The following is a 14,373-nucleotide window of genomic DNA, read 5'->3' on the forward strand; positions in this document are numbered from 1 at the left end:
ACAGACAGCGACGGGAATCGAACCCCGATCTCTGGCACTGTAATAGTGTCGCGCTAACCGCTACGCTACCGTGCCGCCCCTATAACTTGAGGGGTGAATGACCTACTCCTGTTTCTAATTTGTATCTTTGTATGTTGTGACAAAGCACTGAGTGGAGACCAGATATTTCTCATTTGTAGGCAATGAAAATGAGCAGAGAACTTTTTAGCTGGTTTAGATAAACACCAAATGGAGGCCAGATGATTTCTGTATGAAGGTGACTACAAAACATAAAGAGAAGAGGATTGGAACTATGAAAGAGTGACAAATATTCTCAGGGCCCTTCTGAACTATAATTAGTTGTTTTGATTTTCAGATGCTTGTGTGGGGAGCTAAAAGACACGTTGGGTTTTGTCTGAGAAGCTATATTAAAAAACCATTTTTCTTCTCTCCTCCCCCTTTTATATTGTAAAATCAGACAGCTGCAACTTTTCATTTCCTCATTGGTGCAGCAAAAGGAAACTAAGCATCGTTCCACGTAAGCATCGGAATTTTTTAACACCAGCCTCTGATCTAGAACATTCAATTACACTGATTGACTATATCGCCAGTCACTAACACACTGGCTATCATGAAGATTCTTGTTCTGGCAATTCTATCCTTATGCTTGTACAACATGGTCATTGGAGTCAGTCAGAAAGCTAGTAAGAAATTGTCTGATTCTCAAAGTATAGGGCAATTTCAAAAATCAGGGACAATTGAGATGAAATCGCCAAATCTAAATGATGAAGAGTTTCACTCCAGCCATATGCCTGATCATTTGAAATGTGATTCTTGCAGAGCTATTTCTTATCAGGTAGGTTCAGTTTTCTATTATATACTAGTGCTATGTTTTGGTATATATTCATGTAGAGATGCAATTATCTTTTCTTCTTGACCTATCTGGTACTATTTCTATCTTTGCTCTATCATTTCCTTTATTTTTTTAAACAAGGTTTATCAAGCTTCTAAGTCAAAGTTGAACATTTATCCAATTAACAAACTATTAATTCAGTGACATTAGTCATCTTAATAATAAAAAGAAAAATAATAAATTGATAACCAAAAATCCCTCTATTGTAATGGTAACTACAATTCAAAAATACTTTTATAGCTATGCAATATTGTGTAGATGTTATGCAAATATAATTTATTTCTTAGTTAATTTCACTAACAGGAGTTCATTATATTTGTATGGTAGTGAAGGCAAATGCGATAGAGGCATTTAAGATGTTCTTAGAAAGGCACGTGAATGTGCAGAGAATGGAGGGATATTGACATTGTGCAAGCAGAAGAGATGAGATTAGTTAGGCATTTAATTATTAGTTTAATTAGTTTGGCACAACATCTTGGGCCTGTTCCTGTGCTGTACTATTCTTTGTTCTATGTTCTTGTATCTGTTTGTGCTTGGTGAATGGATCTAGAAGGAATATTTATTTGTGTACAAACAAAGCATTGGCATTCAGATCCTCAAACTAGGTTTTTTTTGGGAAGCATCAGGAGTTTTGCTTATTTCTGGAAATGACAAAAGTAACTGATTGATTCAGTTATCATTCTCAGGAATTGGATTGCGGAAGGAGAATGGGGATGGCTCATAGCAGAACTTGCAACCAAATTTGAATTGGCAAAAACAATCATGACTAAATTTAGAATGAATGCATTCAAGAAGTACTGAAAATTTCTATTTATGGTGTGTGGCATTCTGCTATCTGATAAGTACACATTCATTGCTAGCTATCATTCATTGAATTTTTGCATGCATTTTTTAATATATACTGGGAATCACTAATCGAGGCAGACTAATCAAATTAGGTGAAGCCAGTCCTTCACACGCTGCTGTCAATTTCAGTGGACAGAATGTCAACGATAATGAAAGTATAGCAAAAAAAGTCCTTCTGATTTTCATTTGTTCAAAATTTTGAAGAATATTATGGGATTTTGGAAATAGGGGAAATAAGGAAATGTGTATTATAAAGATAGCAACATTTAAAAGGCATTTAGACAGACACATGAACAAGCAAGGAATGGAAGGATATAGCCCATAGCAGGCAGATGTGCAGTTTAATTGGCATCATGGTCGGCACAGACATTGTGGGCCAAAGGGCCTGTGCCTGTGCTGTATTCTGTCTTCTATGTATGTATTCTGAGTGAAGAGGTTTGAGTGAGGAATCAGTATTACTGTTCCAGTAGAGAAAATCTAGAAATTGGATTATAATAAACATTTAAAGATAATGGTTTTACTTCTTTGAAATGTATTGATATTTTGCCAAACTATTTTCCATCATTGTTCAACCTCAACTGAAAAAGATGCAGGAATATCTTTCCAAGAGGGAATCGCAGATCTCTGCAGTGAAAGAGGGGAAAACGATACTGAGTGAATCTGATTACACTGACGCTTTGGAGAAGTGCTGCTCTCAAAGTTGGGAAAGGTGAGTTTGCTGGTAAGTTCATCTTTTATGTAAAATGAAATATCTCCCTTCTTTGCCATGGATAGTGATATAGATAAATGAGTAAGTAAGTGTTTAAAATAAACACTCAGATGAGATTGTACGTGATAGCTTGGCATTGATGAATAATTAATCCATTGCTATGTGCATTTTTATACATCAATAATCACTTACATATATCATTTATATAAATATTTGGAAATATCCAGGAGTGGTTTAAATGACAGTACAGAGAATGACAAATGCCTCAAGTGTGTATTTCTCAGACAGCACCATGATTTGTGGTTTAAAACATCTGATTAAATTTTTTCAATTAATATCACAGACCAAAAGGAATTGTTGCTCAGGTCATGTATCTGGTGAGGTTTATGAGCATCATCTAATGGAGCAAAAGTATAAATGGAGCCTATAACCACACTACAATTATTTTTATCCTTGTCTAGTGTCTTTAACCAGAATTCGCAGTGTTACCTAGAAAGTTCATTTCCATAAGATTGTGTGGTGTGTAATATATTTACTAAATCCATTAGGGTTATTGCAGAAATTTTCCTGAACTCCTTGCAGGAAGGATTTACTTTCCATGGTAAAATACACTTACTGAATATATAAAAATAACAGTCCATTGTCGACAGTTGCAATTTGGTATCCCACTACCCATGATGATAGATAAGGTAATTTCCTGTCTAAGGTAATTTGCAATTTGTCTCCACTTAGATAATTCGCCTTTTGATTCCTTTTCCGAAGTGCACGACCTTGCACTTCCCCATATTAAACTCCAATTGCCAGGTTTTCACCCAATCACTCGACCTGTCTGTATCCCTTAGCACAATTACAATTTCCTCATCACAGCATGCCCTTCCACCTTATTTTCCTATCATTGGCAAACTTGGAAACCTTACATTTCATACCCTCTTCCAGATCATTAATGTAAATAGTAATTTGGGGCCAAGTACTGATCCCTGGGGTACTCCACTAATTGCAGAAAAGGACCCATTTGTTGGAACTTTTTCAACACACACAAAATGCTGGATGAACTCAGCAGGTCAGGCAGCATCTATGGAGGGAAATAAACGGTCGACATTTTGGGTGGAGACCCTTCATCAGGACTAATGAAGGGTCTCGACCTGAAACGGCGACTGTTTATTTCCCTCCATAGATGCTGCCTGACCTGCTGAGTTCCTCCATCATTTTGCGTGTGTTGCCCCAGATTCCAGCATCTGCAGAATCTCGTGTCTCCTGTTGCAACTTTTTTTTTATGTGACAGCCAATTTTCAATCCATGCTAACACACTTCTTCCAATACCTTGAGCTCTTTCTTTATGCACCATAGAACCATAGAACAATACAGCACAATACAGGCCCTTCGGCCCATCATGTTGTGCCGACCTTTAAACCAAGCCTAATACTATCTAACCCCTTCCTCCCACATATCCCCCTATTTTAAATTCCTCCAGAAGCCTCTTAAGTGGCACTTTGTCAAATGCTTTTGGGAAATCTAAATACACTACATCAGCAGGTTCCCCTCAAAAAAATGATTTAACATGTCTGCCATTTCTTTGTTTCCTGATATTAATTCATCTGCCTCATTCTCCAGAGGTCCCATCTTAGTCACCTTCTTCCTACTTATATATCCATATAAACTCTTAACTGTTTAGATATTATACAAAAGTTTTCTCTCAATCAATTTTCTCCCTTCTTATGAGCTTTTTGTCTTTTTCTTTTGGAACCTAAAAACTTCCCAGTCCTCTGGCCTGTTGCCTGCCTTTGCCACTTTGAATGCCCTACTTTTCAATTTAACATTATCCTTGACTTCATTTGTTAACCACAAATTGTGCTTTCATGTTCATGGAATCCCTCTATCTAATTGGAATAAATTCCTGCTGAGTGTTAGGGACCAGTGTTTGAATATCTGTCACAGTTCATCCACTGACCCAACTCTTAGCTTATTTTCCTAGTCTATCTTCGACAACTGCACCTCATACCATTATAATTGCCCTTATTTAGGTTGAAGATAGTGGTTTTGGTCCCTCCTAGGGGATTTTTAACCACAAGATTTCTTATTATTCCTTCTTCATTGCTCATAACCAAATCTCAAATAGACTGTACCTGGTTAGGTTCCATGACATTCTGTTCTAAGAAGCAATCTCTGATGCACTCCACAAATTCTTCTATGGTACCTTTGGCAGTTTGGTTTGTCCAATCAATATGTAAATTAAAATCTACCATTGCAATTGTAGTTCCCTTCAAATATGCCTTAGATGTTTCGTCATTTATGCTCTGCCCTTTTGAGAGGTCCCATTTTGGGGGTCTTTAGAGTACCCTGACCAATGTTTGCTTATCACAGTTTGCTTGTTAATTTCCCCCTCATGTGCCACCACTTTCTCATTTCCTCTTGATTATTAAACATCCCATTTGGAGCCCTCCCCCCCCCCCCCCCATTTAATTTAAAGCCCTATCAACAACTCATTTTATGCAATTTGCCATGACACCGGTCCCAGCAAGATTCAGGTGAAGCTCATCCCAACAAAACAGCTCTCTCCTTCCCCAGCACTGATGCCAGTGTGCTGTTAATCGGAACTCATTTCTACCACGCCACGCTTTGAGCCACGCATTTACCACTCTAATCTTTACCCTTTACCAATTTGTATGTGGCCAAGTAATAATCTGTAGATTGTCAACTTTGTTATTTTTTGTACTGTAATGTATGGCTCAATAAACTAGGATCACACCCTGGTCAGTTTGCCAGAGTTTCAACATATATTCAAAGGCTTTTATTGCATAATTATGTTTTGGTAATACATCAATAAGTAAGCATCTCATTGTTATTTGATCCTAAAGCCCTATGTATCAATGATATTTTTGCTTTATTTGATATGCCTTATAGGCATGGTGTAATAGAGGTGGATGGTGTTAAGCGCCTGTCGGGCCCAGGCCTTGAAACAGAAGACTTTACAGGAGTGATGATGTTGAGTGGACCATGGCCTGGAAGGTAACTAAAAATACCGGAAAAGGTGGTATGTAGTGATTGACTACATTCATTATTTGTGAAGTCTTCACTAAGCTCTTTTACTACAACATTCCCGTAAGTATGTCAATTGCAGTTGAATATGTCAAGGCATTAAAGTGGAAGGATTGCTGGATTGGTTGATCAGCTGTTTTGGATAGTTTTGAAACAGTGAGTTTGTAGCTTTAATGTCTGTTCAAATCTCACTTTAGAGCAACAATTTGGTTTAAAGTTGTCTTTTTGATGTAAATCACTTTAAATGCACAAGTCTGTAATCATTTTTAAGAGATTTTTAAACTCCCTATTGATATTCATCATAAAACCTGAAATTGAAAATGTCTTTGGTGTCATTTTATGCAAAAGAAAAAAGAAATTACTTTAGACTTCCCTTGTGTAGATTAACATTTCTGTGTAATTCGTACAGGTTGTTCAAAATGTGCCAGGCTTACCTGGGAGAGTTTACTGAAGAGGAAATTTACAAGGAGTACAGAAATAACCGGGATTATTTAGAAGATTTTCTCTGCTATGGTGAAAATGGAGCTTGCACCAAGCACACAAAGTTCCAAACACAGTTTAAGGATGAAATCTAAACATTGAAGATGGTACATATTGGGTATGGGGTGCAGGTGGATGATTGGGAAAAGATGAAGAGTGGCAGTGAAGGCAATGTACAAGGAGTTTCCATTTATTAAAGTGGTGAAACTGAAAACGATGAGTCAGGCACAATTTACACCAATCCAGATCTTGTGAAAAGTCACATAATAAATTCATCCATTCAGCAAAATATTATTTAAATTGATTATTAGTTTTGTTCTCAAAACTTCACATTCCATGGTATTCTGGCATACAAATATTTTGGATGCACGTAAACCAATTATATCCCAAAACATACAGTCCATGTTTAAAATGGGCGATTGATTATATTGACCAAAAAGTGGATAAAGTTAATTATTTGCATTGAAGTTAAATTCAGAGTTACCAGTTATAGAGTTACCAGTATAGCATTTCCATTCATTATGGGCAGAAACAACTGGAGACCGGTGTTTTATTGGAAATTGTTCCAATGATTGATGTCAGAGCTGCAGTTTTTTTCTATGTTCCAAAATTCTGAAGCTGAAACAAATGCAAATAAACATATTTGTCTTAATATCAAACTTTGAAATTACATTATTTTAGGACAAGGCATTTTAGAGATAATGACTAATTTATGTTACACTGAATGAGAATTTTATGGGATTTGCTCCACCAGTGGGAATTTCCAGCAAATACACATATGGCCATAAGAAATAGGAACAAGAGTATGCTATTCAGCCCCACGAGCCTGCTCTGCCTTTCAACAGGATCATATCTCATCCAATATTTCTCATCCACTTTTGTGCCCTTACCCTATGACTCTTGACTCTCTTACTGATTAGATGTCTATCTCAGCCTTAAATATGCACAAGGAGTCTGCTTTCTAAGCTGTCTGCCAAGGAGTTCCAAAGACTCGCAACTCACTGAGAGAACCTTCTGTTCTCATTCCATTGTAATTCCCTTTATTTAATCTGTCTTGAATGAGTGACCCTTACCGGCTATCTTGCCTCTACACTCTCAGTCCTGACGCAGGGTCTTGAACCCGAAATGTTGATTATCCCTCTGCCTCCTCAGATGCTGCTCAACCCATTGAGTTCATCAGGCAGTTTTTTGTTCCAGATTACAACTTCTGCAGTCTCTTGTGTCCCCTGGGTAACCTCTGTTGTCTCCGGATCCTCCAATTCTGACCTGTTGTTTCTCTCTGGATGTTAATCACTTCAGTGTTGGCAGCCAGGCCTGGAATTTCTCCCACAAAATGATTTTGTCTCTTTGCATATTTTTGATGTTAAGCCACTTTAAAACATTTCTATTTGATCAAGCTTTTTATCATCTGTCCTAATATTTAGCTATATGGTTGGCTGTGAAATTTTGTTTTATAAATAAGCTTTCCCTTGACTTCCACTTGGTTTACATTTCTTTGAAATAGAATTTGAAAAATTCCTGTCTAGCACTTTTTAAAATTCCCCCCAGAAAACCTGGTGGTTTAAAATTTCTTCTCTATGCTTGTGTTTGTTCCAATTAGCATCATTTCACCACATGGTATATTTCTTGAAAATAAATGCTGTTTGCACTATTTCATACATAAGTGATTATTCTCTAAATAAATTTAGAGAAATGAATGGACAAGTGTTGCATGATCTGACTCCCTGGTCTGCTTTTCCATCCCTGCCTACCATCCCTGTCCCATGGCACTATCCCCTGCAACCAGAGGAGATGCAACATCTGTCTCTTTACCTCTTCCCTTCCCACCATCCAGGGACCCAAGCAGCCTTTCCGGGTGAAGCATGCCAGATCTTTTGCTGCCTTGCTGCCATCCAGGTACGTGGCAGTAAAAGATACCATGTGCTCTTTTGCATCTGACAGAGAGCAGATAGTGCTTTAGTTCAGAGTCAGATATATTATCACTGTCTTAGGACGTGAAATTTGTTGTTTTGCGGCAGCGGTACAGTGCAAAGACATAAAATTACTATGAATCACAAAATAAATAAAGTGCGAAAAAATGGAATAATGACGTAGTGTTCATGGGTTCATGGACTGTTCAGAAATCTGATGGCAGAAGGGAAGGAGCTGTTTTTGAATTGTTGGGTGTGGGTCTTCAGGCTCCTGTACCTCCTCCCTGATGGTAGTAATGAGAAGAGGGCATGTCCTGGATGGTGAGGAACCTTAGTGATGGATGCCACTTTCTTGAGGCACCGCCTCTTGAAGATGACTCTGATGGTGGGGAGGGTTGTGCCTGTGATAGAACTGGCTGAGTTTACAACCCTCTGCAGCCTCTTACAATCCTGTGCATTGGAGCCTCCGTACTAGGCAGTGATGCAACCAGTCAGAATGCTCTCCACCATACACCTATAGAAATTTGCAAGACTCTTTGGTGAGATACCAAATCTCCTCAAGCTCCTAATGAAGTAGAGCTGCTGGCGTGCCTTCTTTGTGACTGCATCAATGTGTTAGGCCCAGGACAGATCCTCTGGGATGTTGACACCCAGGAAATTAAAGCTGCTCACCCTTTCCACTTATCCTAGTTTGCCAATTCTAATGATTGTAAATTTAGTCCAATCTAGTGTACTGACTACAGATTGATTGAACAGACCAGATTAGACTACACTTCCAATCTAGTCTACTGCATTTGCTGTTCGCAATGCAGCCTCCTCTATATTGGAGAAACCAAACAGATTGTCTGCAGAGCACTGCGCTCAATCTGCAGGGATGATCCTGAGCTTCCTGTTACATGCTGCTTTAATTTGCACCCCCAATCCCATTCTGACCTATCATAGCCGTAATGAGGCGCAATGTAAGGTTGAAGAACAACGTGTTATCTTCTGTCTTGACACTTTGAAACCTTCTGGAATGAACATTGAATTACCCAGTTTCAGGTAAACTGCTCTCTCATCTTTTCCCATTGTCATGCTTTTATCCCTTCCCACCCTGTTTCTTTAAAACCCCTTGCTAACGGTCAGTTCGCATGCTCCTTATCACCTAATCTGTTTTAACCTCTCTCCAGTCTTTTTTCTTACACCTCACTCTTCCCCTGAGCTCTGCTTTGGAAACTGTAAACCTTCCACTCTTTCCCCAGTTCTGAAGAAGGGTTACCAAACCGAAGCATTGACTGCTTTCTCTTTCCACAGATCTGACTGGCTGAGTTCTTCCAGCATTTCTGTTTTCGTTTCAGATTTCGGCATCTCCACTCTTAGTTATTCTCCAGTATAACTACTGGGAAATTGCAGGAAGTTGCAACCCCTCCACCCCCTCCCCTTCCCCATTGATGGACTTAATGAATGCAAGCTTTTTGGATATAATTCAAAACATTATTTTTATGACTTCTTTTAGCCATCTGATTGGTTGGTTTATTAAATGTGCTTTTTTGCAAGCTTTTCATAATCCTTGGGAAATGTGCAACTTGCATTTTGCCTTTCCCATTCAGCTGTTTGACTTCTGTTTGTTTTCTATTTCTGCAATTTCTTTAAAAAAAACAACAAAATTCTCCAAACAGTAAAACTAAAACTATTGCTGGAATTTGTAGGTTGCTATTGAAATTCAGAAATTGAGTTATTCTTAAAGTTACTTTTAACATTGTACCAGATGCATGGCAATATATTTCAGAGACATTTTCCTAATGACATCTTCTCAGTGGCTGAGTGGCTGAGCTTAATAAGTGCCACAGCTGCAACTGAGAATGGCTTTCCAGTTTCTGAGTAAAGGTATTCAGGGATAAGGAACCAAGCTGAGGTCATGGCTGATCCAAGCTGTCCTGGATCAGCCATGACCTCATTGAATAGTGGAACTAACCAAGGAGGTCAACTGACTTCTGTTCCCACATTACCACAGAAAATGAGCAATAGTGTCTAGGTTTGTCCTCCTCTGAAAGACTGCTCTACAACATTGCTGCACTTCAGAATTGTTCAAGTTGCCTTCCTGGACTTTTGTCCTCTGTAGAATGTGATATAAGCCCTGAGCTATCCATAGAACATCAATCAATATTTAACTTAGATGTTCAGAGACCCATTGTGCATTTCTAATATTTTTTCTAGTTTATTATCTCCACAGCTGTCAATTTCCCTGGGTTATTGAGGAAATTTGGATAAATAAGCAGAGCCAACAACTGGAATAATTACACAGCCCTACTAATGAACACTTGGGCAGAACCTCAGTCCCAATTAGGGTATTGTATCCATTATATCAGGTAGATAGCTCATGCCTAGTTTTTTAAAATCTTTGTAGTAGTTCTTTAAAGCTGCTTTCACCATATATCTTAACATCACTAATATCAAAGCTATAGTATATATATTTCAACAGCCCTAAAACTTAGCACCTGAATTTATTTTTCCTTCACAGCACCACCAGTGGTAGATATGAACAAACATCACTGCTTGCCCTTTACTGCCGTATCTTCATTCTCACCCTGCCCATTGAATCAAATAGGGATTTTATATAGTAGTCAGTAGAGAATTGCACAGTACAGGGTTCTAGAGTTGTCAGATACATGCGTCAGCTGCAGTCTGTATATAGCATTCTCATCTCTGAATCAGAGGTTGTAAATCTAACTCAATTTTTCTACCGACTTGAGCACAAATATACCCATACCCTACTGACAGAGCCACACAGTTGAAGATGCCATCTTTCAAATAATTTCATAAACCAAGGTTCCACCTGCCCTCCCAAGTGGATGCAAAATACCTCATGGCGTTATTTGAAGAGGGACAGGGAAGTTATATCCTGGACAATATTTATCCTCAATCATCAAGCAAACTGGTTATCTGATCATTATGACTTTGGAGGCTGTGGATTTTGCTATGCACAGATTAGTTACTGTATTTCTTACATTACACTATAATTCAAATGTACAATTGGCTGAAAACTCCTTTGCAACATCCCATGGTTGTGAAAGGTGCTGTATAAATGTAAATATTTTTCTTTAAATCAGCTTCTTACAATCACTAACTCTTCCACAGAGCAGTAGATTAGCAACGTTTCATCCTTTACACGTTTCTTCAAGAGAACAGATCCATGAGCAGGGTAATAAAAATTTTTGACAGTACTGTCCAACAGCTTTTACATACCACTAACCTGCTCTCTGAGGCTCAGTTTAGCTATGCCGTGAACACTTGGTTCCTCATAACAGCCTTGACCCAAAGATCATAGTTTCAGAGCTGAAGCAAGGATTAATGTTTCTTTGATTCCTTGACATCAAGGAAACATTTGACAGAGTGGACCATTAAGGAGCTCTAGTAAAATTAGTTCCAATGGGTAACTAAAGGAACTTTTATTTCCATTAGCTGGAATCATACTTAGCACAAAAGAAGATGAACATGGTTGTAGGGATCAATCATTTCAACCCCAGGACATCACTGCAGGAGTTTTTCGGAAGAAGATCCTAGGCCCAACCATCTTCACCTGCTTCATCAATGATCTTCCCTCCCACATAAGATCAGAAATATTAAAGTTTTCTATATTTAATTCCATTCACAACTCTTCATGCCATGAAACATTCTATGCTTGCTTGTAGCAAGAAAGACCTGGGCAACATTCAGGCCAGTAAAATTCATGCTGCGCAAGTGCCAGGCAATGACCATCTCCAACAAGGTAGAGCCTACCCTTGCTATTCAATGACATTGCCATCACAATTCTCTAATATTAACGTCCTAGAGGTTACTATTGACCAAGAAATTAATAAGATCTTGATCAGCTGGGTAAGTGGGCTGAGGAGTGGCAAGTGGAGTTTAATTCAGCTAAGTGCGAAGTGTTGCATTTTTGGAAGACAAGTCAGGGTAGGACATTCACAGTCAACAGTAGGGCCCTGGGTAGTGTTGTAGAGCAGAGGGATCTAGAAGTACGTGATTCCCTGATAGTGGCATCACAGGTAGGGTGGTGAAGAAGGCTTTTGGTACACTGGTCTTCATTAGTCGGGGCACTGAGTATAGAAGTGTACTCAGTTGTACAAGATGTTGGTGAGGCTGCATTTGGAATATTGTGTTCAGTTTTGGTCACCCCGCTATGGGAAAGATGTCATTAAGCTGGAAAGAGTGCAGAGGAAGATTTACGAGGATGTTGCTGGGATTCGAGGGACTGAGTTATGGACAGAGGTTGAGCAGGTTGGGACTGTTTTTATTGGAGTGGAGGAGAATAACGGGTGAGCTTATAGAGGTGCATAAAATCATGAGGGGCATAGATAGGGTCAATGTGCACACTTCTTCCCTGGGTTGGGGAATCAAGAATGAGGGCATAGGTTTAAGGTGAGAGGGGAGAGATTTAATAGGAACCCAAGGGGCAACTTTTTCACCCAGAGGGTGGTCAGAATATGGAATGAGCTGCCAGAGGAAGTGGTCGAGGCAGGTACATTAACAACATTTAAAAGATACTTGGACAGATAGATCGATAGGAAAGGTCTAGAGGGATATGGGCCAAATGCAGGCAAATGCGACTAGCTTAGATGGGAATCTTGGTCAGCATGGACCAGTTGGGCTGAAGGGCCTGTTTCCGTGCTGTATGATTCTATGAGTCTATAAGATCAACTATGTAAATACTGTGACTGCAAAAGCTTGTCAGAGGTTGGGAATACAAGGGCAAGTAATTGACCTTCTAACTCCCCAAAGCACATGTACCATCTGTAAAACACAAATTAGGAGTAGAATGGAATACTCCCCACTTGCCTGTATGAGTTCAGCTCCAAAACTGTCATGAAGCTTGACACCGTCAAGGAAAAAGCAGTCTGCTCAGTGTGTACTCAAACCTCTATTCTAAGTATTCACACCTCCATCACTGGTGCATTATAACTGCAGTCTGCATCATCCTCAAAATACATTGTGGCAATTTGCCAAGCCTCTTCTGACAGCATCTCCCAAACACAAGACCTCTACCATCAAGAACAAGGAGAGAAGGTACAGGGCCACCCTGCTACACCACCATTTACAAATTCTCTCCCAGTTACACAGTGTCCTCACATGGAAACATATCACCACTCATTCATTGTTGCCGGGTCTAAGTCCTGGAACACCAGCCCAACAGAAACCGTAACAGTGTAGGGAGGTGGTTCAACACCTGTTGTTGAGGACAATCAGGCTTGGTCAATAAATGCTGACCTTGCCAGAGATACCAACACATTCTATAAGTGAATTTTAAAAAAGTGCATTATCAATAAAAAAAACCATTCCAACACTCAGTTTCTTTGATCACCTGGGACTCAACAGCCCCTGACAATGATTAACATTTTCCAACCTTGCCCTACCCTTTTATCCATTTGTTATGCTGAAAGCTTTGATTCCATGTGTTGACAGAAAGAGCAGTCTTGTGTACCTCTGATTCCAAGCATTCATATAGCAAAATACTGTGGATAATAGAAATCAAAAATAATTACTGAAGATGCTGGAAATATTCAACAGGACACCAGGAAAGCTCTCTTGTTCTTCAAATAATGCCTTGAGCTCTTTCTGATCCACAGGCAGGAATTTAGAACACAGGAACAGGCCCTTCAGAGCACAATGTCTGTGCCGAACACAATGCCAAATTAAACTATTGAACATAGAACAGTACAGAAATGTTGAATTTGCTTCAACATTTATCCAAAAGATGGCTTGTTAACAGAGAGAGGTTATAGGGAATGGAGTTGAAATGTGTATGGACATATAGACACAATAATTATTTATGAAGAGTAAAAAAGTTTGAAGGTAATACTAAGTGATTTCACAATAGAACATTATCATAACATGGATGTAAAATCCAAGGTAGGTGAGTCTAGTACATTAATGAACCCATCTGTGACAATCAAACAGCTTACATTGTTGTTTCTTTTTGACTTCAGTTTCACTGTTTTTTACTGCGGAATCAAAACTCATGACATCTGAGTATTTCCCCAGTACCATAACCACTATATCTATAACCTCGTGTGGTGTTATTAGTCTGCAATGTCCATATTTCTGTCTGATGTGTGACTGTATCTGTATCTGAGCTTGTGTTTCTCTATGTCAGTCTGCAATTGTCAGTGTGTACCACTCCGTGCCACCATGTGTCTTTCTGTTCTGCACACAGAATCAAATATAATGGGATATTCTCCACTTGTCTGCATGATTGCAGCTCAACAACTCTAAAGAAGCTCAACGCTATTGAGAACAAAGCAGCCAATTTGATTGGCATCCTTCACACCATCATAAACATCCTTTCCCTCCACCGCTAGAGCACAATGGCAGTGCCATCTTCAAAAAGTGCTGCCGTCAATCATCTGAGCTACTCCACCAGTACCTCCTAAATATTTACCCTCAAGACGTACAAGGGCAGCAGGCATATGGACACATTACCACCCCTTCAGATTCCCCTCCAGGACACACACCCAGCTTGGAAG

General features: G+C 39.2%; 1 protein-coding gene across 1 annotated transcript; it reads left to right on the forward strand.

Moving 5' to 3' along the window:
* Positions 1 to 498: 498 nt before the first annotated feature.
* LOC127583712 (marginal zone B- and B1-cell-specific protein-like) lies at positions 499 to 6,622 on the forward strand. The gene is made up of 4 exons (XM_052039985.1): positions 499 to 835; positions 2,326 to 2,447; positions 5,349 to 5,453; positions 5,893 to 6,622. Exons 1-4 carry the CDS (start codon positions 611 to 613, stop codon positions 6,056 to 6,058), a joined length of 618 nt encoding a protein of 205 aa, XP_051895945.1. The 5' UTR covers positions 499 to 610; the 3' UTR covers positions 6,059 to 6,622.
* Positions 6,623 to 14,373: the final 7,751 nt, after the last annotated feature.

The sequence above is a fragment of the Pristis pectinata genome, chromosome 27, assembly GCF_009764475.1.
Source record: "Pristis pectinata isolate sPriPec2 chromosome 27, sPriPec2.1.pri, whole genome shotgun sequence".
Taxonomy (NCBI): domain Eukaryota; kingdom Metazoa; phylum Chordata; class Chondrichthyes; order Rhinopristiformes; family Pristidae; genus Pristis; species Pristis pectinata.